The sequence below is a fragment of the Capra hircus genome, assembly GCF_001704415.2.
Source record: "Capra hircus breed San Clemente chromosome X unlocalized genomic scaffold, ASM170441v1, whole genome shotgun sequence".
Classification (NCBI taxonomy): Eukaryota; Metazoa; Chordata; class Mammalia; order Artiodactyla; family Bovidae; genus Capra; species Capra hircus.
The window spans coordinates 39,013,332-39,041,027 of record NW_017189517.1 but is presented as its reverse complement, the minus strand read 5'-3'; the positions used below and the strand labels follow the sequence as shown (position 1 = coordinate 39,041,027).

General features: G+C 38.8%; 1 protein-coding gene across 1 annotated transcript in view; it reads right to left on the bottom strand.

Moving 5' to 3' along the window:
* Positions 1-27,696, bottom strand: part of IL1RAPL2 (interleukin 1 receptor accessory protein like 2) — a 1,078,037-nt gene that overhangs the window by 536,076 nt on the left and 514,265 nt on the right. The window contains exon 3 of the mRNA XM_018044315.1: positions 4,908-5,094. Within this exon, the coding sequence (XP_017899804.1) occupies positions 4,908-5,094 (187 nt within the window). The remainder of the gene's footprint in view (positions 1-4,907; positions 5,095-27,696) is intronic.

Here is a 27,696-nt window from a genome sequence, read left to right as displayed (position 1 = left end):
GCCAAATGCAGGAGAGATAAGGGACATGGGTTTGATCCCTGGGTCAGGAAGATCCCCTGGAGAAGGGCATGACAACCTATCCGAGTATTCTTGCCTGGAGAATCTGATGGACAGAGGAGCCTGGTGGGCTACAGTCCATAGGATCACAAAGAGTCGGAAGCAACTGAACACACACGTATACTTGTAATGAGCTATTATCCCTCCTCCACACTTATGCAATGAAATGTTATTATACACTAAATTTTCATAGACACATAATTTATTTTCTGGATTCTCTATTCAACTGATCTATTTATTATTTTTAAACTTATTATTTTAATTGATATTGTTTTACACTAATTGCAATATCAGAATAAGTCATCTCTCATTAATGATTCTTTTTCTGAAATTTCATTTGCAAAGCTGATACATTCATACATACATATGAATTCTATAATGTTTATATTGTCTGATTTTTAAAAAATTCATATTTTAGCAAATAGGATTCATTATTTATATGATATTAGGAATAACTGATCTTTTTTTTTTGAGATCTTCCAATGCAGAAACATGCTGTGCCTTTCCATTGATTTAGACAATATTTTATGTCCTTTAACAAAATTATAGTTTTATATAGCTTTCCTCCCATAATTGTTAAAGGTATTCCAAATTGCTTCATAGATTTTTTTTAATTGTTGTAAATGGGACAATTTCATTTTTTCCTTTACATGTCTAATTGATTATTACTGACAAAAATAAAAATCATTAAATATTTTGTATATTTTTATTAAGCTACCTTATCAAATGATCTCATTGATTCTATTTTTTGTTGTTTAGTCTCTTGGGTTTTCTTGGTATACTGTTATACAATCTGAAAAATAAGATTACTTTGTCTCTTCTTTTCCAATATTTATATAATTCATTTAATTTTCATATGGCATCAGCTAGAACCTCCAAAACAATGTTGAACAATAGTACTGATAGAAATCATTCCTATCTTGTATGTCATGAATGGAAGGATATGTTTACAAGGATTTTTTTTTAAATACTGTGACTATTTAAAACAAAAAACTAGGAAAAAAATGAATATCCACCTGAAAAATGGTTGAATAAGCCAAGTTTATATCTTGCCTATGAACTATGATGCAGCTATTAAAAATCAATTAGATATCAATATGCACATAGTAGGTAACCAATAAATATATAATAAATGAATGAATGAATTTACACTGACCGATCTATGATGCCCTTATCCACTCCATTATAACCAATGGCAAACATCTGAAATTAAGATAATTGTGGCAAGGAAAAGGATTCAAACTTTGACCACATTAACATCAGCCTCTTATCAACCGAGGAAACTAATTACATAGATGTGTGTTTTACCCCAAAGTATGTATTTGTATTTTCATCGCTAATGTCCTACTAAGGTTAGGGAATTCTTTTGTTTAAAGATGGGATAAAGGGACTCTACACTCTTATGTCAAGTGTTCTCAGTAAATAATTAGGTTGTTCCAGTGTTCTTCTTAGTTCAATAAAGAAAATAATCTTTACCTCTCATTTCAAAAATATTTCTAAAAGCACTAACACCATTGTATGTTCTGTTCTAATATCTAAGCCCATTCATAGCACCAAGAGGAAGTGTTAAAAGTGTAGCATCTCCTCTCACTTCTTTTTGCTAACTTAAAGAGTTCAGATAAAGGACTTTCAGATCCCTAACACATGTCTCTTTACATTCCAAGGACAACCAGGATAGATTTACTCACTCATCTTTAAGAACACGCTCCAGTAGCAAATGAGTCATCTCTACCTTCCTGTCCAGCTGTGACTGACTAGGTGCAGGCATGGAAGAACAGTCCTCAAAGGCCTGCCATAACAGGACGGTTGGAAAAGAAATGTTTAACTATTACAGATATATTTGAAAAGAAGACTGAGAAAAGGATCATGCAAGCCATATACTTTGCACTGTCAAAACACTGGAGATAATGCATTGTACATTTCTAACCTTGTATATGCATCAGAATTAACTCTGAAGTGTGTCATCCTCTTTTCATTGCTGTGATCAGAGCAAAATCACTTCATGTTCAGTCTGGTAGGAAATGTACAGATTGCAAAGCAAGCAAGGCAGATGATCAAATTATTGGCTAAAAAGGAAACGTTCTTCCAATACAATACATTTTTTCAAGGATTTACTTGAAATCTTGTGTGAAAAGTGGGGTTAACAACACCATTGGGAGCTTCAGAGGCTCTGTAACTTTTTATTTTAATTTTTCATCCTAACCCATTTGTATAGTGGGTGAGTAGAAGGGTCCAGGAGCCAAACTGCAAGTCACAAACTGCTGTGTGAGTTTTGAAAAGTCATTTACCTTGTCTGAATCTCCAGTCACTTATTTTGTAAAATGGGGATAATAATAATATCTACTTAGGACAGTAGAGATTGAGAATATAGAAACTGAATTAATCCATATAAAACACTTTAAATAGAATATGGCATATAGTGAGTAGTTAATAAATGTTACTCATCATTATGATTATTATCAATTATAAAAAGGTTATAGAAATATTAAATGTTATTATCCAGACAGAAGTGGAAAAACCCTTTGCTTCACTATCATTAGTCCATTTCTAAGAAAGAGTAAGGGTTAGCTCTTCCCAGGGGGAAAAAACTGCTTTGATATACAATGACAATGGTGATGTCTAGAGATGTGAAGAAGGGAAGAAAGAATTTAGTGGAAAGATAAAAGATGTGATAGAATGAACATTATAAGAGAAAACTCCTGACCTGGATTTTACTCATATTTGCTAACTCTTGAGCTAGTCTACCTCCCTTTCTGAACCATAAAATTGAAATAAAACCTTTTTTCTCTGTCCTATAAAAGTGCCTGCAATTGAGACCAGGTTTAGCTCTAAGCCTATTGCAGGAAAGGGTAGCGATTAATAGAATGGACTCTGGAATCACCCTGCCTTGACTATAAAATGAGGCTTTGTTAGTCTAGTAGCTCTGAGTAAGTCTCAACATTCCTCTAATACTCAAGTTTTTCTCTACTAGATGAGGATAATAGTGCCTACCACACAAAGATGAATGAGATTTAATTGAGATATCATACAGACCAACCTTACTGAAGTGAATGGCACATAGTAAGTGATTAATAAATACTGAAAAGGCTGATGAGACCATGAAGGATCCCACTAAATATGGATATTCTATATTTATGCTTAATGAGCATCATGTTCCTTTTTATCTGGTAGAATATTCAGGAAAAAAAGGAGAATGACTATTCACAAAGAGACCTGAGGTTCTATTTCAGGACATGCTGTACCTACCCCAGGTATGAAGATGGTAGGAGTGTGTGTGTGTGTGTGTGTGTGTGTGTGTGTGTGTGTGTGTGTGTGTTCAGTCATGTCTGACTCTTTGCAACCCCATGGACTGTAGCCCTCACCAGCCTGCTCTGTCCACAGATTTCCCAAGCAAGAATACAGACTTCCAAATATAAAAGCACATGGCAGTTGTAGGAGCTCGGGTTTAGGCTTTCCTGGGAACTGAGTCTGTCAGATTCTATAGAAACAACGTGCACCATCAATGTGTGGTTACAATAATGAACACAATTCCTGTGCAGAAAATCTTCCTGGTCACCTCTAGCCAGCCAGCTATTACATGCCCAGTCAAGTCTGACTCTCTGTGACCCCAGGGACTGTAGCCTGCCAGGTTCCTCTCTCCATGGAATTTTCCAGGTAAGAATACTGGAGTAGGTTGCCATTTCCTACTCTAGGGGTTTTTCCTATTCTAGGGGTTTCCCCAACCCAGGGGTTGAACCTGCATCTCTTGTGTCTTCTGCACTGGCAGGAAGATTCTTTGCCATGCATCACCTGGGAAGTCCTGGTCACCTCTGGCCATGATACAAAACTGCACCATGTGTCAACCAGTGGCTCAGAGGTGGCAGCAGTTGATCAGTCTCTTTTAAGAACCATGGCACCCCAGGTTCCCAGCCAGAATATCAGAGTTGGAATACCGTGTGTTTATTTCTCTGCTTCCTCCCCTCAATCCATGCTCTGCCCTTGTTTGACCTCTTCTACGCCCAGAGAAGCAGAAGACTATTTGATTCTATTCCCAGGTTTGCTCTCTGAATTCTGTTTGAATTCTCATGATGACAGGGGAGACACTCCCAGGAAACCAGAAGGTGGGAGTTAAGAGGAGCTAGGGGTTCCATCCTGTCTACTCCCTCTCTGTCTTCCACAGTTTATATGTTCCTCTAAGGCCACAGCCCTGGAAAAACTTGCTCTGCTCTTTCCAGGTTCCATGGACCCAGCTCTTTCCCCTTGCCAGGCCTAGGAGGGTAATTCACAGCGTCTTCCCTTTTTGTTTCCCTTAACCTTAACCACAGCTCTGTAAATAGTTCCTTCATTCAACACTCATCTGTGCAGTCTTTGATGGTGGTTTATTGACAGATCCCCGTATTTCCAGTATTCACAAATCCTGCACTGGGCCCATTTCTCTCCTCCGCACTGATTTCAGTGGCTTTCACAATATAGACCATGATAACGATTGCTACTTTTTGGAAGCACTATTGTTTGTAATGATGGACCTTTGTCCTAACAGTAATAATATTTCTATGATCCTCAAATACTTTCTTTTATGTGTTGCTTAAATTTTCACTCTTCTTCCTCCTTGCTCTCATGAGTTGGGGTAGAGGGCTATTTTCCTCATTTCTAGTCTTTGGAGAAGCTGGGATTGCTTCTGACACCTGCTGATGGACGTACGTGAAAACAAGTAATATATAGGAATCATACCTCTGAATTATTTAGTTGTGGGTCTTCTGATACTTCTCAGTGAAATATCTAATACCAAAAACTCAAAGTAAAAGCTTTCCCTTTTTCTCTCCCCAATCCAGCTATCAACATAAGGTAAAGAATGCATCATGCTGAATTACCTTGTACCACACAATATCAGGCTCCTGATCAGATTTTTTAAAGTCATCCATGTCTGGACAGGAGATCTCCTTTCTTTTAGTGACCTCGGATTTTTCCAAATAGCGGATCCTGCTATTATAGCACAGACCTAATTCATTCTCTGCAACAGTCAAGGACATTGACACCTTCATGCAATAGGTTGAGTTTCTGTAGGAACAGAGAAAAAGTAAAATGACTTTATTGGGTGTTTACAACTATGTTTGTACTGTATATATTTCAAGATTATTGACTTTTCCATTTAGGACCTTGCATAGAAATCAGAAAAAAAAAACATGGAAACAACACAGGAAAGTTTTCTACTTCAACTGACAGGAAGAGCTAAAACAAAATGCTACCTGTAACCATGAAACAGCTACACAGCTATCAGTACATACAGCAGATGTCCCCAGCTTCTGAAATGTAAGTCAGACTTCTTTTCTAGTGTTAAATATTGCTATGCTGACAATCTGATAGTAAAAATATATATGAGAGTGTCTACAGAATTGAGATGCAGATGTAGACAATGGACTTGTAGATACAGCAGGAGAAGGTGGGACGAACTGAGAGAGCAGCACTGACATATATGTACTACCAGGTATATATGTGTTTAAAATAAACAGCTAATGGGAAGCTACTATACAACACAGGGAGCCTAGCCTGGCACCCCCAGCTCTAGAGAGGTGGGAGAGGTGTAGAGAGGGAGGCTCAAGAGGGAGGAGATAGATCATGACTGATTCAAACTGTTGTATGGTAGAAACAAACAACATTGTAAAGCAATTATCCTCCAATTAAAAAAATAATCTAAAAAATGTGTGTATACCCATGGCAGATTCATGTTGATGTACGGCAAAACTAATACAGTATTCTAAAGTAATTAGCCTCCAATTAAAATAAATACGCATGTAAGAATTAAAGATTTTAAAATTTAAAAAAAAATAATAAAAAATAAAAAAAAATAAAAAATAAAAAAAGAAAGTCTATAACTAGGGCTATAGTCATTTCTGGTTTGCTCTTATGACCAGTACCTTAACAGATATTCTAAGGATTGTGAATTTTGTAATTGTTTTCTAAGCTACTAACATTTTCTTTTACAGGATACATACCAAAAACCAGAACAACATGCAGGAGATACCTGTTAACTCACATAGCTTTTTAAGGTGTTTACTGAGATATGGCAAGGGTCAAATTCTGGGCACTTAAGAGAACAAATCCAAGTAGAGTGGATTAATTTTATCCACCAAAATTAGAATTATAAAGGAATTTCAACACTGAATTTTGCCATAAGGCTGCTTTAGAAGTTGGCCATTGATTAACTCATAACACAAGGGCATTTATGGAATTCAATTCTGCCTTCATTTCCCCATGTATAACTTTTCCCTAAGCTACTCTACCTGAATTCCAGAAGATATGAACCATATAAAATAAAACTGGAAAGGACGAGGACGAGATCAGAAGCAGCCTGGTAAGATTTAGCATGAGATCAACTGTAAATTTCTTGGTGTGACGTTTCAGAATCATATCTATTCTAAACATCAAGGGATACCTTCTGTTAAAAAACACAAAGTGCCAGGGTTACTTCAAAACCGAGTGCTTCTACAAACAAGTCATAACAATCCTGATAAATGGTATTCACATGCCAACCAATAATGTTAAGATGGCCTTGCAATTGTTACTGTTTATACTGCTTAGTACTCATTGAAATTTCACAATATGTCAGACACCCAACAAAACACAGGAGTGCAGATGGCAGCTGCCCATTGGGTTTACAAACTAACAATCAAAATGACTTCTACTTGGATTTCTAGGGAAGTTAATTACAGGCAAGGACTCAAGCTGGATTTAGAAAAGGCAGAGGAACCAGAAATCAAATTGCCAACATCCACTGGATCATTGAAAAAGCAAGAGAGTTCGAGAAAAACATCTACTTCTACTTTATTGACTACGCCAAAGCCTTTGACTGTGTGGATCACAAAAAACTGGAAAATTCTGAAAGAGATGGGATACCAGGCCACCTGACCTGCCTCCTGAGGAATCTGTAAGAAGGTCAAGCAGCAACAGTTAGACTGGACATGGAACAACAGACTGGTTCAAAATTGGGAAAAGAATACATCAAGGCTGTATATTGTCACCCTGTTTATTTAACTTATATGCAGAGTACATCATGAGAAATGCTGGGCTGGATGAAGCACAAGTTGGAATCAAGATTGCTGGGAGAAATATCAATAACCTCAGATATGCAGATGACACCACCCTTATCGCAGAAAGAACTAAAGAGCCTCTTGATGAAAGTGAAGGAGGAGAGTGAAAAAGTTGGCTTGAAACTAAACATTCAGAAAACTAAGATCATGGCAACTGGTCCCATCACTTCCTGGCAAATAGATGGGGAAATGATGGAAACAGTGAGTGACTTTATTTTGGGGGGCTCCAAAATCACCACGGATGGTGACTGCAGCCATGAAATTAAAAGACGCTTGCTCCTTGGAAGAAAAGCTATGACCAACGTAGACAGCATATTAGGAGAAGGCAATGGCACCCCACTCCAGTACTCTTGCCTGGAAAATCCCATGGACGGAGGAGCCTGGTAGGCTGCAGTCCATGGGGTTGCTAAGAGTCGGGCACGACTAAGCGACTTCACTTCCACTTTTCACTTTCATGCCTTGGAGAAGGAAATGGCAACCCACTCCAGTGTTCTTGCCTGGAGAATACCAGGGACGAGGGAGTCTGGTGGGCTGCCATCTCTGGGGTTGCACAGAGTCAGACACGACTGAAGTGACTTAGCAGCAGCAGCAGACAGCATATTAAAAAGCAGACATTACTTTGCCAACAAAGGTCCATCTAGTCAAAGCTATGGTTTTTCCAGTAGTCATGTATGGATGTGAGAGTTGGACCATAAAGAAAGCTGAGCACCAAAGAATTGATGCTTTTGAACTGTGGTGTTGTATAAGACTCTTTAGAGTCCCTTGGACTGCAAGGAGATCCAACCAGTCCATCCTAAAGGAAATCAGTCCTGAATATTCATTGGAAGGGCTGAGGCTGAAGCTTAAACTCTAATACTTTGGCCACCTGATGCGAAGAATTGACTCATTTGAAAAGACCCTGATGCTGGGAAAGATTCAAGGCAGGAGGAGAAGGGGATGTCAGAGGATGAGATGGTTGGATGGCTTCACCAACTCTATGGACATGAATTTGAGCAAGCTCCAGGAGTTGATGATAGCCAGGGAAGCTTGGCATGCTTTAGTCCATGGGGTCGCAAAGAGGCAGACGTGACTGAGTGACTGAACCGAACTGAACTCTGACTATCTGATACCTGTGTCATCTGAAGAGTCTATCAAAGCATTCCCATTCTGATGTTCAGCTGTAAATCCATTATACAGTGTCAATTGTCAGCTATTGTCTTTCTCTCTTCTTCAGTGTAGGTTCTTAGAACCAAAAGGGTAAAATATAGGCATACCAGGGATCAAATGTAAGAACATTTAATCCTGGGATGTTTGACAGCTTCTGTAATAGACATGAAGTTAAAGCCACCAGAGTTTTTCTTTTGTAAAGTCTCAGCCATAAGGTAACATTTGGCTCTTCTTGACTCCAGTTTCAACACTACAATGCTAAACATGCCTGCGGCTTCTTGCTTTGTTTAACACTCTATACGATGTGGCCCTATCATAACATGCTGTACTTCACTCAATTAAGGTGCAGTCACAACGGCTTTTCTCTGTTTGTTGAATATTCTAAGCTTATTTGAACCACAGATTTTTATACTTGCCCTTCTCTTTAATTTTCTATCATGTGCTTTTTTGTTAAGTGTAAGCAAACTTGTTGCTCTTGTTCATCACTCTATTCCTGGAATCTAAGTGAATAGATAGAAGTACTCAGCAAATGTTAGTTGATTAAATGCATGGGGATCAAAAGACATGTATTCAAGAGACACATTCTCTCTGCTCTACTTTGGCATAAACCTCATGGTACTAAGGGGGTTCCCAGGTGGCTTAGTGGTAAAGACTCCATCTGCCAATGCAGGAGATGCAGGAGACTCAGGTTCGATCTCTGGGTTGGGAAGATCCCCTGGAGGAGGAAATGTCAACCCACTCCAGTATTTTTGCCTGGATAATCCCACCAACAGAGGAGCTTAGCAGGCTACAGTCCATAGGGTCTCAAAGAGTTGGACACGACTTGGCACACATAGACATACACTTATGGTACTAAACCTCTATTCCCATTCTCAAGATTCATGTATATGGCTGGTCAAATATCCTATTCCCTGTTTAAATATGACTCAGGATAATTTTGCAGATATTATTTTATCACCAGGGTAAGGATTAGCCAAGTTTTGTGAATCAGAATATCAGTAAAGAAAAAAAATATAATGGTTGTATCTTGGAGACAGGGAGGATTGGGGTAGGAATAGGGAATGCAAGGAAGATAAATGGTCACAGTTTTTAAAAAGTAATAAAGAAGAAAGGGAATCACCTCTGCTAAGTATGTAAATGTATTATAAACAGTTCTCAATGTCACAGACTTTGATCATATCTGTTCCATGGTTTCCATCCATACAGGTGAAACAGACTCGACTTGTTAAATACCTTACCATTACTTTGTTACAAACCCAGAGAACGAGTTCTGCTGATCAGCAGTCTCAACAATAGAAATAGAATGTCCAGTTCCATGAAAGGAGCTTACTATCCCAAATATATTTAATCCTGGGGAGAAATAGGGTAGACTAAATAACGGACCAATATAGTTTAGTGGTTTCATTACAAACCATGAGCTTTGAGCTAAGATACACTAGGTTCAATGTACTCTGTGTCTTTGGACAAGTTATGCAACAGCTCTGTCTCCGATTCCTCACCTGAAAAATGAGGATAAGAAATCCTTGATGGTGGTTCCATTGGAAGTTGGAAAAGGAAGTTCCTTTTATTATACAAACTTAAGTAAAAATAAGTTTAACATTTTCAGTTGGAACAGTTATAATATTTGACCTCTCCAGGTCTTAAATAATATATAATATCTGACCTCTGCTGTAGGTCTTTAAGAAATATAAAGTACATAGCACAGCATCTGGCCCATAGTAGATATTTAATAAGCTGTCATTAGAATTATTGACGTCTGTAAGGCCATCCCTTTCACCTCCCCTCTCCCGCCTCCTCCCCCTTCTTTCAACCTGGCTTCCTTTCCTCCCTTGAAATCTTTGATGTTAGTACTTGGATCTGAAGTTCTGTGTCTCTATACGAGGTTTTCTAAGAGACTGTATTCTTGTATTTAAGGGCTTCCCTGGTGGTGCAGAGGTTAAAGTGTCTGCCTGCAATGTGGGAGACCTGGGTTCGATCCCTGGGTCGGGAAGATACCCTGGAGAAGGAAATGGCAACCCACTGCAGTATTCTTGCCTGGAGAATCCCATGGACGGAGGAGCTTGATAGGCTACAGTCCACGGGTCGCAAAGAGTCCGACACGACTAAGCAACTTCACTTTCACTTTCTTTAGAATTATTATTACTGCTAGTATTAATTGGTACATATATTGTTAATGGGCTTCCCTGGTGGCTCAGACAGTAAAGAATCTGCCTGCAATGCAGGAGACTCGAGTTCAATCCCTGGGTTGGGAAGATCCCCTGGAGAAGGGAATGGAAACCCACTCCAGTACTCTTGTCTGGACAATCCCATGGACAGAGGTGCCTGGCGGGCTATAGTTCATGGGCTTGCAAAGAGTCAGACACAACTGAGTGACTAACAAAACACATATTGTTAATAAATAATAATTATAATTTCTATGTGATATGGTAATTTATAAACCATCACTAATACAATAAACACAACACATTGACAGCAATGAATTAAGATATACCACTGGGCTAGGGTGCTATTTGAGAAGAAAGAATCTGGAAGAAGTCAGTTAGGCAACAGGCCTAGTACCAGTACACCATGAAGGTTTGAAAGGATGAAAAAGGTATACTGCCTTAGGCACAAAAAGAAGTTAAGAGAAAGCAAACTAAGGCAATAAGGAACTGTGAATACTAGCTACCAGGCAAAGGTCAGAACTTGGGAGGTCAAGTTGTTACTGAGAGTGCCACTCAGTCTTCTGCAGGTTTCTTAGACAAACATCTTCTACAATAAAGCCCAGACCCCTAGGCAAAACTTATTGTTCCTTCTTCAAACTGTCCAAAGTAGACACTAAGTAGGTCATCCCAGCAGCATCTTCATTAACTTGAGATGAGGATGAGGGCAGGGAATCCACCCTGGGGATGGCTGAGAGTCCAAAGGAGGAAATGTTCTCTAATTCTTGTTTTCCTTGTTGTTGTTCAGTCGCTCAGTGGTGTCTGACTCTTTTGTGACCACATGGACTATAGCACACCAAGATCCTTTGTTCTCTATTATCTCCTGGAGTTTGCTCGAACTCATGTCCATTGAGTTGGTGACACCATCCAACCATCTCATCTTCTGCTGTCTCCTTCTTCTCTAACCTTACCTGCAAAAAATCTTGACCAGGGCTCTGTGTGAATTCACTCTTGCTCTAGTCTCTAGCATGTAAAAGGCTGCTTATAAATTGCTTGTCAGCCGACAAACAAGTGCCAGTATGAAGTCTGTGATGACAACCAATGTCTCTGGAACTCAAGACAAGTCCTCATACAAGTACTGTTGTTTCTCCATTGCTGACCTGAGGGAGCTGTGATCAAGGCTGCCTGACAGTCTGAGTTCAGCTCAGTCAGTTCAGGTGCTCAGTTGTGTCCAACAATTTGTGACCCCATGGACTGCAGCATGCCAGGCCTCCTTGTCCATCAACAACTCCTGGAGTTTACTCAAACTCATGTCCATTGAGTCAGTGATGCCATCCAACCATCTCACCCTCTGTCATCCCCTTCTCCACCTGCCTTCAATCTTTCCCAGCATCAGGGTCTTTTGAAATGAGTCTGTTCTTAGCATCAGGTGGCCAAAGTATTAGAGTTTCAGCTTCAGCCTCAGTCCTTCCAATGAATATTCAGGACTGATTTCCTTTAGGATGGACTGGTTGGATCTCCTTGCAGTCCAAGGGACTCTCAAGAGTCTTCTCCAACACCACAGTTAAAAAGCATCAATTCTTTGGTGTTCAGCTTTCTTTGTGGTCCATATTTCACATCCATACATGACTACTGGAAAAACCATAGCTTTGACTAGATGGACCTTTGTCAGCAAAGTAATGCCTCTGCTTTTTAATATGCTGTCTAGGTTGGTCATAGCTTTTCTTCCAAGGAGCAAGCGTCTTTTAATTTCATGGCTGCAGTCACCATTGACAGTGATTTTGGAGACCAAAAATAAATAAATAAATAAAGTCAGCCACTATTTCCACTGTTTCCCCATCTATTTGCCATGAACGACTTCACTTTCACTTTTCACTTTCATGCATTGGAGAAGGAAATGGCAACCCACTTCAGTGTTCTTGCCTGGAGAATCCCAAGGATGGGGGAGCCTGGCGGGCTGCCGTCTACGGGGTCGCACAGAGTCAGACACGACTGAAGTGACTTAGCAGCAAATGAGACAGGATGTCATGATCTAAGTTTTCTGAATGCTGAGCTTTAAGCTAACTTTTTCACCCTCCTCTTTCACGTTCATCAAGAGGCTCTTTAGTTCTTCACTTCCTGTCATAAGGGTGGTGTCATTTGCATAACTGAGGTTACTGATATTTCTCCTGGCAGTCTTAATTCCATCTTGGGCTTCATCCATCCCAGTGTTTCTCATGATGTACTCTGCATAGAAGTTAAATAAGCAGGGTGACAATATACAGTCTTGATGTACTCCTTTCCCGATTTGGAACCAGTCTGTTGTTCGATGTCCAGTTCTAACTGTTGCTTCCTGACCTGAATACAGATTTCTCAAGAGGCAGGTCAGGTGGTCTGGAATTCCCATCTCTTTAATAATTTTCCATAGTTTGTTGTGATCCACACAGTCAAAGGCTTTAGCATAGTCAAAAAAGCAGTAGTAGATGTTTTTCTGGAACTCTCCTGCGTTTTCGATGATCCAGTAGATTTTGGCAATTTGATCTCTGGTTCCTCTGCTTTTTCTAAAACCAGCTTGAACATCTGGAAGTTCATGATTCATGTACTGTTGAAGCCTGGATTGGAGAATTTTGAGCATTACTTTTCTAGCATGTGAGATGAGTGCAACTGTGTGGTAGGTTGAGCATTCTTCTTTGGCATTGCCTTTCTTTGGGATTGGAATGAAAACTGACCTTTTTCCAGTCCTGTGGCCACTGCTGAGTTTTCCAAATTTGGTGACATATTGAGTGCAGCACTTTCACAGCATTATTTTTCAGTATTTGAAATAGCTCAACTGGAATTCCATCACCTCCACTAGCTTTGTTCATAGTGATACTTCCTAAGGCCCACTTGACTTTGCATTCCAGGATGTCTGGCTCTAGGTGAGTGATCATACCATCGTGATTATCTGGGTCATGAAGAAATTTTTTTTGTATAGTTCTTTTGTGTATTCTTGCCACTTCTTCTTAATATCCTCTGCTTCTGTTAGGTTCATACCAGAGACTCAGGTTGATTTTTATTAGTTGTGTAATCTAGCCCTGGCACAGTTCCCACTAACAATCTCGAATTATTTAGATTTTATTTTGAAAAATGCCACAGGCCAGTTCTATTTAAAATGTTTCCCACAACAGGGACCTAAAAATGTTACTTTTCTATCATCAGGTGCAACAAGAGCTTTGCAAATTTGAGAAGGCAGACTGATGAGTGTGCAAGAATGGGAATTACAATTTTTTTTCTGTCCTCCCTCTACATCCTGAGGAGGACAAGGAACATGTTCAGGCTCAATATGCGCCAAGGGCTTTCATAGTGATGTTGAAGCAATGCCTTACACACAATTTTACACATTTGTCAGCTTTCAAGTGTTGCCATATCTCCTATTTTACTTAATTCTGGCAATAATACAGGATAAAAGCGCAGAGTAAGTATCATCTATGTTTTGTATAGGAAAAGAAGATGCAAAGAGGATAAATAAATTAGTCAAAATCATACAGCTTGTCAGTGGATTAGAAAAGAGGTTTTGCTAGACTCTGGTTACTCTCAGAACTTGATGATATCAGCCAAAGTAACTCACAGTTATCCATACCAGTTCAGGGATACTCACAGAAAGAAATGCAGATGTGTAAAGATAACACTTAAACAACACTGTTATTAAAATGCACAGCACAGAATTTGAAAATTTATAAATAAACCTTGCTTTCTATTCCAAAGGTTTAATGCTAGCTACTGTAGGCCATAATGTATACTTTTTTTCACAGAAATATTTCTAAAGTAAAATGTTGACTATCTTGGGTTTCCTAAGGGGAAAAGTAAGACCTAGAATTTAAAATATACATGAAAAATACAGATGTCCCTTTCCAATTCCCATTTATAAAACATGCTAATATATAATATCTAAAGCTTTATTTCAAATTTTGAGTTTATATGAATTTGTTGTATCACCAGGACTAACCTACTGAAAAGAAACTAAATAAATTAGGGAACTCTTTCATATCTACAAGCAGAAGCCCAGATAAAATGCCTCACAGTATAGTCGAAAACTTTTAAATGGTTCTTTCAATTGTCTTATGCTCATTTCAAAATACTTTCCTTGAAAATTACAGAACCATTTAATGGTTAGTAAACTAAAACAAAATTTGCTTTCTGACATTTTTAAAATGCAAATTGACGGTTTTTCATAACTATCAATTAGTCAGTCTAGATCACTGGATGATATTGGTCTCAAAACAAAAGAACTATGAACTGATATAATACGTAATTTACGGAAGGGAAAAAATGAATAAACAAATAGGATATCAGGCCCTTTGGTGAATTCCATTTCTCGAGAATCATTATAAAATAAGATATTACTGAAAATATATTTGATTGTGTAGAAAAAGAGACTTTCAGATGAGTGCAAAAATAAATACTGTAGCTCACCAGGCTCCTCCGTCTATGGAATTCTCCAGGCAAGAATATTGGAATGGGTAGCCATTCCCTTCTTCAGGGGATCTTCCTGACCCAGGGATCAAACCTGAGTCTCCTGCACTGCAGACAAATTCTTTATTGTCTGAACCACCAGGGAAGCCCAGAAATAAGTACATATAACAGCAAACATGCAATGTTAATATTTTAAAAGTAAAGAGGAAGAGAAAAAAGGGAGAATATAACTTTCTAATATCAGAAATAAAAGAGGAGACATCAACACAAATCCTATGAATACTAAAAGGAAAACAAAGGAATATTATGAACAACTATATGCCCACAAACTTGATAACCTAGATGAAAAGGACCAAAATTTTTGGCATGTTTTTCAAAAAGGCACAATATGCCAAAACTCATATATGAAGAAGCAGAAAATATGAATAAACTTACAGGTATTAAAGTAATTGAATAGATAATTAATAACCTTCCAAAGGAGAAAGCACCAGGCCCAGATGGATTCACTGGTAAATTCTATCAAATACTTAAGAAATTAATTAAACCAATTTTCTATAATCTCTTTTAGAAGACTGAAGCAGAGGGAAAGCTTTCTAACACATTCTATGAGGCTATTGTTACCCTAATAACAAAACCAAAGACATTAAAAGAAAACCACAGACTAATATCTCCCATAAACATAGATGCAATCCTCAACAAAATATCAGCAAATCAAATCCAGCAATGGAGAAAAAGAATTATATACCACAACCAAGTAAGAGTTTTCCTGGTTCAACATTCAAAAAGCAGTTAATGAAATCCATCATATCAACAGGCTAAAGAAGAAAAAACACATGATCCCATCAGTAGACACAGGAAAAGCATTTGACAAAACCCAAAACCCATTTATAATAAGAATTCTCAGTAAACTAGTACTAGAGGGGAAATTCCTCAACTTGATAAAGAATATCTACAAAAAGCCAACAGCTGACATCATACTTGGTGGTGAGGAACTAGAAATATTCCCACTATGATCAAGAATGAGGCCATATCTCCTCTCTCACCACTCCTTTTCAACATTATACTAGAACTCCCAGTTCAAACTGAAGTAGACAAGAAAATTAATAGATTATATGATTTTTTTATGTAGAAAATCTGAAAGAACCAACAAAAAAAGCACCTGGAACTAAAAAGCATCTATATCAAGGTTGTAGGTTATATGGATATAACTGACACAAAAGTCTATTGCTTCCCTATATGTCAGCAATGAACACTTTGAAATGAAAAACATAATACCATTTATATTAAAAAATACCAAACAAAGAACATATATATATATATATATACACATATATATATATGTGTATATATATATAACAAATTACTTACACGATCCATATAATGATAAATAGAAAACTGAAAGGGCTTCCAAGGTGGTACTAGTGGTAAAGAACCCACCTGCCAATGCAGGAGACATAAGAGATGCGGGCTCGATACCTGGGTCAGAAAGATCCCCTGGAGGAGGGCATGGCAACCTACTCCAGTATTCTTGCCTGGAGAATCCCATGGACAGAATCCCATGGACAGAGGAGCTTGGAGGGTGTCTGACGTCAGACACAACTGAAGCAACTTAGCACACATGCACAAAACTAAGAAGAACAAGGTTGGAAGACTGACACTACCTGACTTCAAGGTCTACTATAAAGCTACAATAGTTAAGACATTATGACAATGGCAAATGAATAGACAAATAGATCAATGGAATAGAATATTGGGACTGGAAATAAACCTACATTAATATAGTGAACTGATCTTTTACAGAGAAGCAAAGGCAATACAATGGAGCAAAGATAGTTTTTGCAACAAATGGTGCTGAAACAATTGCACATTCACATGCAAAAAAAAGAGAATCTAGACACAGATCTTTAGACTTATCACAGACCTAAACATAAAATGCAAAACTATAAAACTAGAAGACAACATAGGAGAAAACCTAGATGACAATGAATATGGCAGTAATTTTAAAAATCATAGCACTAAAGAAATAATTGATAAGCTGAACTTTGTTAAAATGAAAAACTTCTGCTCTTCAAAAGACTATATCAAAAGAATTAGGAAAGAAACCACAGACTGGGAGAAAATATTTGCTGAAGACACATCTGATAAAGTTATCCAAAATGTACAAAATACTTAAAACTTAACAATAAGAAAACAAAGAAAACAACCCAACTTTAAAACGAGCCAAAGACCTTAATAGACACTGCATAAAAAAGACACACCTATGGCTAATAAGCATTTGGAAAGGTGCTACTGGTAAAGAACCCCCCTGCCAATGCAGGAGACATAAGAGACGCAGGTTTAATCCCTGGGTTGGGAAGATCCCCTGGAGGAGGGGATGGCAACACACTACAGTACTCTTGCCTGGAGAATCCCATGGAAAGGAGCCTGGCAGGCTATGGTCCACTGTGTTGCACAGAGTCTGACACGACTGAAGCAACTTAGCAACGCATGCATGCACATCACATGTAATCAGGCAAATACAAATGAAAATGAGATACTACTAAACACCTACTAGAATGGCCAAAATCCAGAGCAAGTGACAACACCAAAAGCTGATGAGGATGCAGATCAACAGGAACACTCATCCATTAATGGTAGGAATGCAAAATGGTACAGCCACTTTGCAAGACAAATTTCTTACAAAATGAAACATACTCTTACCATGTGATCTGGCATTCATATTCTTGGTATCCATCCACATTACAACCACACAAAAACCTGCACATAGACATTTATAGCAGATTTTTTTTCATAATTACCAAAATTTGGAAGCAAGAGAGTTGTTCAGCTCATTTCAGTCGCTCAGTCGTGTCCGACTCTTTGTGACCCCATGAATCACAGCACGCCAGGCCTCCCTGTCCATCACCATCTCCTGGACTTCACTCAGACTCACGTCCAGCAAGTCCGTGATGCCATCCAGCCATCTCATCCTTGGTCGTCCCCTTCTCATCCTGCCTCCAATCCCTCCCAGCATCAGAGTCTTTTCCAATGAGTCAGCTCTTCGCATGAGGTGGCCAAAGTACTGGAGCCTCAGCTTTAGCATCATTCCTTCCAAAGAAATCCCAGGGTTGATCTCCTTCAGAATGGACTGGTTGGATCTCCTTGCAGTCCAAGGGACTCTCAAGAGTCTTCTCCAACACCACAGTTAAAAAGCATCAATTCTTTGGTGCTCAGCCTTCTTCACAGCCCAACTCTCACATCCATACATGACCACAGGAAAAAACATAGCCTTGACTAGACGGACCTTAGTCGGCAAAGTAATGTCTCTGCTTTTGAATATACTATCTAGGTTGGTCATAATTTTTCTTCCAAGGAGTAAGCGTCTTTTAATTTCATAGCTGCAGTCACCATCTGCAGTGATTTTGGAGCCCCCCAAAATAAAGTCTGACACTGTTTCCACTGTTTCCCCATCTATTTCCCATGTAGTGATGGGACCGGATGCCATGATCTTCGTTTTCTGAATGTTGAGCTTTAAGCCAACTTTTTCGCTCTTCTCTTTCACTTTCATCAAGAGCTTTTTAGCTCGTCTTCACTTTCTGCCATAAGGGTAGTGTCATCTGCATATCTGAGGTTATTGATATTTCTCCCAGCAATCTTGATGCCAGCTTGTGTTTCTTCCAGTCCAGCATTTCTCATGATGTACTCTGCATAGAAGTTAAATAAGCAGGGTGACAATATACAGCCTTGACGTACTCCTTTTCCTATGCGAAGAGTTGACTCATTGGAAAAGACTCTGATGCTGGGAGGGATTGGAGGCAGGAGGAGAAGGGGATGACCGAGGATGAGATGGCTGGATGGCATCACGGACTCGATGGACGTGAGTCTGAGTGAACTCCGGGAGATGGTGATGGACAGGGAGGCCTGGCGTGCTGCGATTCATGGGGTCACAAAGAGTCGGACACGACTGAGCGACTGAACTGAACTGAACTGAACAAGATATCTTTCAGTTACGTGAATGGATAAACAAATTGTGGTACATTTAGACAATGACATATTATTTAATGCTAAAAAGAAATGAGCTATCAAGCCAGGAAAGACATGGAAGAACATTAAATACATTTACTTAGAAAAAGTAGCCAATCTAAAAAGGCTGTGAGATTCCAACTACATGACCTTGTATAAAAGTCAAATCTATGGAGACAGTAAAACATCAGTGGTCGCCAAGGTTGAGAGGGTGGGGGCTATGAATAGGCAGAGGTTTGAAGATTGTTAGATAAGTAAAAAATACTCTGTTTGATACTATAATGGTGGATACATGTCACTATATGCTTGTCCAATCCCATAAAATGCTGAATATCAACAGTGAACTACAATGAAAACTCTGGACTTTGGGTGATAATGATGTGTCAATGTAAGTTAATCAGTTGTAACAAATGTTCCACTCTGATGGTGGATTTTGATAATGGCATATGCATGTGTGGAGGCAGGAGATGTATGGGAAATCTCTGTACCTTCCTCTCAATTTTATTGCGAACCTAAAACTTCTCTGAAATTTTAAGTCTTTTTTTTAAAGATCAAGTGGGACAAAGCTATGACTAATTTCTTTATTATTACTATTATTATTTTAAATTTATTTTTTAATTGAAGGAAAATTGCTTTACTATGTAGTGTTGGTTTCTGCTGTACAACATCAAAAATCAGCTATAATTACACATTACCATTTTATGCAGAGCCACAACCTTTTAGATGCATTCACATGATATTTTTGAGGTCCTTCTATGTGCCATGTATATTAAAAAGGAGATGTAAACTTAATACAATCACAGAAATATCTGTGCTATAATAAGAAGTTGGGGGAACACAAAATCTTTTGAAAATTTTCACTTTTCTCCTTTTGAGCCTATCAACAAATAGTCTTATAAATAAGTTGTGAAGAGCTCAGGACATCTTTGTATCTATTTTTAGTTTGTTTTTAATAAAGAATGTCAGCTTTCATAGGTGATACACCTAGTTTATAAGAATGTCAATAAATAGGTTTGAATTTATGTACATTCGTTCCATTAGGCAGAAGCACAGTTAATAAACAAGGATTCATTAGAGGTATGAACAGAGAACACTTTATTAACTATTTTTCTCTCCTGCTGAAATGAACACTCACCCTTTGGCATGACAGTGATAATCTCCAACCCAGGACTACTCAAACGTAATTTCCTTATGGTTCATTAGGCAGTCTGAGAAAAAGTCAACCCAGAGACTTAACTGAACTAGACTTAAGAATTCTCACTCCTTGGGAATGTGGTGACTGGAGTCCGAGAAGCTGTTTCAGAATCCAGCTCTGTCATGTCCTAACCATGGATCTTTCGACAGATCATGGAGTTTCATCCTTGCATATGTAATATGTGACTTAATAAAAGAGCTTTCCTGGTGGCTCAGTTGGTAAAGAATCTGCCTGCAATGCAGGAGACCTGGGTTCGATTCTTGGATCAGGAATTTCCTATGGAGAAGGAAATGGCAATCCACTCCAGTATTCTTGCCTGGAAATCCCATGAATAGAGGAGACTGGCAGGCTACAGTCCATGGTGTCACAAAGTGTTGGGCGGAACTGAATATCCTGATAGGGTTGTTGTGTTACATAAGTGTTAAAAACTATGAAGGGTCTGAGACTTTACTGTACTTCCAAGTTTCATGAGTGTTGGTAGAAGAAAAAAGATTCTTGAGTGAGAAACAGTGGATAGTTAATTATTCATTGCAATAGAAATAGCCAGAGTATCAGCATTTGTGTTGCTTCCCCAAACCCAATTCCCACAAAGCAATACAAAGAGGGCCAGATGACACTTTACACAAGCAGTAGGCTGCATTATAGGGGAAGAATCCCATGCTTAGGAAGCACAAGTCTTTAATAATGGGACAAAGGCATGCCTGCCTTTTGCTCCAGAGGGAGTTAATATCTATATTTTCCAAGGCTGCAAGCAAAATTGTCATTCACTTTGGTGGAAGACACAATTTCTACCTTTTATGGCTGTTCTCGATACATACATTCTTGAAAACATAATCTGGGACAAGGGACAGTTTTTCTGCTCATAAGTGAAGTCGCTCAGTCATGTCCAACTCTTTGCGACCCCGTGGGCTGTAGCCTACTAGGCTCTTCCGTCCATGGGATTCTCCAGGCAAGAATACTGGAGCAGGTTGCCATCTCCTTCTCCAGGGGATCTTCCCGATCCAAGGATCGAACCCAGGTCTCCCACATTGCAGGCAGACGCTTTAACCTCTGAGCCACCAACTAGGCTCTCAGAGATCCATTGGAAATTGTCTCTCAACAATGAGCTCATTTAAAACACTTAGCACAATACCCAACATGTAGCAAGTGCTCAGTAGAAAGTAACCCCCTTTAACATCACCACTGTATAATTAATACCTTATCCACTGACTTCCAAGTCAAGCTGTAAAGTAAATCTAGATATTTTGTTTTGTTGTTTAAAGAAAGAGTAGACAATGGATCAGGTTACAATAGAAATTATATATATTCTAAAAACTACTTGCTCAAGATAAAGTTTTCTTATCAAAATGTCATTTGCCCTGAATTCAAAATAAACTATTATTTATCTGGAGGTAGAGTAGTTAAGTCAGGCACCTACTCAAGAAAAATATTATGTGTGTGTGTGTGTGTGTGTATGTAAAATAACCCACTCATAGATAACTGTGAATTAAGGATCTTTCCAGTGGCAAGTTTGCCACCATTCTCCAGGAAAGCAATCGCAATCTGCCACCTAGGGATACAAGTAGCTAGTCCAAAATCTGTTGCCAATGACTGACTGGGATATGGGTAAAGGTAAAGGCATAATCAAGGGAAATTTAAAAGACTGCCTGCCACCACCATAATCCACAACATGTTATTAGTGACCCCTGCTTTATTGTTTGGTGGAAGACAATTTTAAAAGAGTCCATCTGCTACATAGTAAGACCATAACCAAAAAGCTCTTCAGAAATCTGTGGAGAATCCTGATGTTCATTTTAAAAAGAAAAAAGTCTCCTCCAGGAAACCTTCTACAACCAACTGTACTGACTCTATAATTATAGTTAAAGAGTGTGGTTAGGGATGCCATCTAATGTGGTTCCTCCATCAGTGATTCTGCATCCATGATTCAACCAACTGTGGATCGTGCCACACTATAGCATTTACTACTGAAAAAAATGGCATATCATTGGACCATATAGTTCAAACCCATGTTGTTGAAGGGTCAACTGAATTTCTTACTTCTCCACTTCTTTTCATTTAGATTACACTGATATTTCTGTATCTGTCAATAAGTAGTTTTGTAAGTATTCTTACAATATTTACAAAGCTTTGCTTTATCACCCAAGTCACACTGCAAACACTGCAAAAGCACCGAGTTTCCTTTCTATGTGGTTATCTTCTTCCCCATACAGAAGATAAAGTATTGTATTTTTGTGTTGACAATTATATATGTTAATTGTCTTAGCAACTAAGCTGTAATACCCTATGTCTCTGTGATCTATTCTCTGATCCCTGCCTACCCACCATAACTGCCACTGTCAGAGGTCTTAAAAGACTGGTAACATGCAAAAGTTCTGCATGCTGCTCTAACTTCACTCTATGACCCACTAACATTGGATTTCTGCCCCTTTAGTCTATTGAATTTCTATCAATAGACTCAAGGATATCTTACTTGCCAAATCTAACGACCTCTACTTCACTCTCATTCCTTCAACTTTCTAAACCCCTCGTTATTTCTAAGATATCTTTCACTTAGGACTGTCTACTTCTATGATCACTCTTTTTAACTCTATGGTTGGCTCTTCTTTTTCCCTGTGTGTTACTCATTCAGTCATGTCCCACTCTTTGCGACCCCATGGACTGTAACCCACAGGCTCCTCTGTCCATGGAATTGTCCAGGCAAGAATACTGGAGTGGGTTGCCATTCCCTTCTCCAGGGGATCTTCCCAAGACTGGGATTGAACCCAGGTCTCCTGCATTGTAGGCAGATTCTTTACCGTCTGAACCACCAGGGAAGCCCTTTTTTCCCTGAGGTATCCTCCAAAATGTTAGCCATCCTCCCCTAGGCCTCGGGATTCCTACTTCTGTTTTATTTGCTTGTTTGTTTCTTTATTTTGTCCCTCCAGCTTTCACCTCCGTAAATTTTGTTAAAACACTAGATTTCAACCACAAACTAAGTGCTGAAGACATCGAAGTCTGTAATATTTTTCTCTAGTTCTGTACTCTCTCCTAAGTTCCAGCCCAAACTCTGATTGCATATTAATATCATGAAGGCACTTATCAGTCCCAAGACTGAATCTCCTCCCTGCAATCTGTTATTGCTCCTATGTTATCTATAATAATTAGAGAGGCATCGCTAACCATACTATCTAGTTTCTCAAGTTAGATGCCTCAAAATCATCCTCCATTCCACATATCTGTACTTATTTCCCTTACACAATTGGTTAACAAGCTGTGCTAATTCTGTTTTAAAATGCTCCTCTTACCTGATATTTCATCTAGGTCCTGCCACAGTTCAAGCACCAACCGTGTCTTCTCTGTACTGCTAAATTAGGATCTTAACAGGTTTCCCTGTCTTCATTTTTTCCCTCCTCCAACCTTTTGGTCAAAAGAAATTATTTAATTTTCTGAAAGTGTTTATAAGCAGAATTAGAAGGATGGGAGTATACAGAGACATGTGATCACAAGCTAAAGTTCATGTTTAAAGTGTTATAGAAGTAATAAAAAAAAAGTAAGGTAAAAATGTCCTGAGGCTAGAAGAGAAGGCAAAGAAGTAGGCAAGCTATAAAACTGTCAATGATAGTGGACAGTGGCAGAAAGGAAGATGTCGATGGAGGAAAAATCCTCTAGGAGGAATCTATCCTAGGCACTCTGTTTTTCTTGTTCCGTGTCCTCTCCCTGGGTTATATTAACCATTGCTTCAAATCCAAAATCCATATCTCAATACATCTCCAGCCCTGATGTCTCTCCTAAGTTCTAGACTCATACATCTAACCACCTATAGGATATCTCTATTGGGACGTCCCACAGGTATCTTAGTATGTCTAAAGGTGAACGCACCTAGTTTCTCTTTCATTTTCCACATAAGCACATAGCATCATCATCTACATAGTTCCCTATAACAGAAACCTGAGAATTAGCCTATTCATTCTCTCATCCCAACCCTTCTTTGACGTTCGTAACAATTCTGCTTAACAAAAAGCTCTGGATGTGCATAACTCCATCCTAAACACCACTGCCCTTAGTTTACATTTTGAATTATGGTAGCAAATGCTACTGGAGAAGAGTGGAGAAATAACTCCAGAAAGAATAGAGCTGGAGCCAAAGCAAAAACAATACCCAGTTGTGGATGTGACTGATGATGGAAGAAAGTCCAATGCTGTAAAGAACAATATTGCATAGGAACCTGGAATGTTAGGTCCATGAATCAAGGTAAATTGGAAGTGGCCAAACAAGAAATGGCAAGAGTGAACATTGACGTTTAAGGAATTAGTGAAATAAAGTGGACTGGAATGGACAAATTTAATTCAGATGATGGGCAAGAATCCCTTAGAGGAAATGGAGTAACCCTCATAGTAAACAAAAGATTCTGAAATGCTGTACTTAAGTACAATCTCAAAAATGAAAGAATGATTTCTGTTTGTTTCCAAGTCAAACCAATCAATATCGCAGTAATGTAAGTCCATGCCCCAAACACTAATGTCAAAGAAGCTAAAGTTGAAGAGTTGTTCTATGATGACCTACAAGACCTTCTAGAATTAATGCCAAAAAAGATGTCCTTTTCATCATAGGGGACTGGGATGCAAAAGTAGGAAGTCAAGAGACACCTGGAGTAACAGGCCAGTTTGGTCTTCTTTTGTTTCACAAAATGAAGCAGGGCAAAGGCTAACAGAGTATTGCTAAGAGAACACACTGGTCATAGCAAACACACTCTTCCAATAACATGAGACAACTCTACACATGGACATCAGCAGATGGTCAATACTGAAATAAGTCTGATTACATTCTTTGCAGCCAAAGATGGAGAAGCTCTACATAATCTGCAGAAACAAGACCAGAGCTGACTATGGCTCAGATCATGAACTCCTTATTGCAAAATTCAAACTTAAATTGAAGAAAGTAGGGGAAAACACTAGACCATTCAGATATGGTCTAAATAAAATCTCTTATGGTTATACAGTGGAAGTGACAAATAGATTCTGAATTCAAATAGATTCAGACAATTAGGTCTGATAGACAGACTGCCTGAAAACTATGAATGGAGGTTAGTGACATTGTCCAGGAGGCAGTGATCAAGACCATTCCCATGGAAAAGAAATGCAAAAAAGCAAAATGGCTACATGAGGAGGACTTACAAATAGCTGAGAAAAAAAGAGAAGCTAAAGGCAAAGCAGAAAAGGAAAGATATGCCCATCTGAATGCTGAGTTCCAAAGAATAACAAGGAGAAATAAGAAAGCCTTCCTCAGTGATCAATGAAATGCAAAGAAATAGAGGAAAACAACAAAATGGGAAAGACTAGAGATCTCTTCAAGAAAATTAGAGATACCAAGGGAGCATTTTATGCAAAGGTGGGCACGATAAAAGATAGAAACAGTATGGACCTAACAGAAGAAGAAGATATTAAGAAAAGGTGGCAAGAATACACAGAAGAACTATACAAAAAAATATCTTAATGACCAGATAACCACAACAGTGTGATCAATCACCTAGAACGAGAGACATCTTGGAGTTTGAAGCCAAGTGGGCCTTAGGAAGCATCACTATGAACAAAGCTAGTGGAGGTGATGGAGTTCCAACTGAGCTATTTCAAGTCCTAAAAGATGATGCTGTGAAAGTGCTGCACTCAATATGCCAGCAAATTGGAAAACTCAGCAGTGACCACAAGATTGGAAAAGGTCAGTTTTTATTCCAATCCCAAAGAAGGGCAATGCCAAAGAATGTTCAAACTACCACACAATTGCAGTCATCTCAGCTGATGGCAAAGAAATGCTCAAAATTCTCCAAGCCAGACCTCAGCAGTATGTGATCCAAGAAATTCCAGATGTTCAAGCTAGATTTAGAAAAGGGAGAAGAATGAGAGATCAAATTCCCAACATGCGTTTGGATCATATAAACAGCAAGAGAGTTCCAGAGAAACATCTACTACTGCTTTATTGACTATGCCAAAGCCTTTGACTGTGTGGATCACAACAAACTGTGGAAAATTCTTAAAGAGATAGGAATACCAGGCCACCTTAACTGCCTCTTGGGAATTCTGTTTGCAGATCAGGAAGCAACACCTAGAACCAGACATGGAACAATGGACTGGTTCCAAATTGGGAGAGAAGTACGTCAAGGCTGTATATTGTCACCATGTTTATTTATATGTAGAGTACATCATGCAAAATGCTGGGCTGGATGAAGCACAAGTTGGAATCAAGATTGCAGGGAGAAATATCAATAACCTCAGATACGCAGATGACAAGACCCGTATGGCAGAAAGTGAAGAGGAACTGAAGAGCCTACTGATGAACGTGAAAGAGGAGACTTAAAAAGCTGGCTTAAAATTCAACATTCAAAAAACAAAGATAATGGCATCTGGTCCCATCACTTCATGGCAAATAGATGGGGAAACAATGGAAACAGTGACAGACTTTATTTTTGGGGCTCCAAAATCACTACTGATGGTGACTGCAGCCATGAAATTAAAACATGCTTGCTCCTTGGAAGAAAAGCTATTTCCAACCTAGACAGCACATTAAAAAGCAGAGACATAACTTTGCCAACAAAGGTCTATCTAGTCAAAGCTATGGTTTTTCCAGTAGTCATGTGTGGATGTTAGAGTTGGACCATAAAAAAGCTGAGTGCTAAAGTGTTGATGCTTTTGAACTGTGGTGTTGGGGAGGTCTCTTGAGAGTCCCTTGGACTGCAAGGAGATCCAGCCAGTCAATCCTAAAGGTATTCATCCCTGAATATTCATTGGAAGGACTGATGCTGAAGCTGAAGCTTCAATACTTTGGCCACCTGATAAGGAGAGCCAACTCATTTGAAAAGACCCTGATGCTGGGAAAGATTGAAGGCAGGAGAAGGGGACGACAGAGGATGAAATGGTTGGATGGCATCAACTGGATGGACACGAGTTTGAGTAAGCTCTGGGAGTTGCTGATGGACGGAGAAGCCTGGAGTCCTGCAGTCCATGGGGTCACAAAAAGCCAGGCATGACTGAACAACTGAACTGACTAAGCACCCCCCTAATGGGTCTCTCTGACTCCAGCATCTCCCTATTCCTCACCTTTCTGATTTCTACATTATATTTTGAATGCTGTTTCTGCAGAAGTCCCTCAAGCACAAGCAAAAATATGAACACTTCCCACTAAGGGTTGATAATTAAAATACACAAATTGAAATGGAAAGAAGACACAAGATAACATTTTAAACAAGAGCTAAAACACTGGGATTTACAGCGCTGGTACTTAACCACCTTCTTAAGTGATACTTTAATGCCTAATTTATAATCTTTTTTTCGGTCACTATCTGGTATAAAACCCTTAAAGAATAAATGTTGTCTTTTTCAAAGTAGTTCATAGCACAGAACATAATGCCCAGATAACAAGTAATGAACATCTGATTTTTCGGATGGAAACATAAATTTTAATCCACAATGAATATATCTCTGCATGGCTAGTCCCTTGGATATACAAATAATGAGAGAGAAGAGACTAGAGAGAGCTAAATTAATAATAAAGGTAGCCTGAGATGAGACCCTAATGTCAGACCAAGGAATTTGTCACAGGAATTCATTTAAATATTTTTAAAGCTGGAAAGCAATATGATCATAGGAAACATTAAGAAGATATTAGAAATCAGAAATGGAATTCA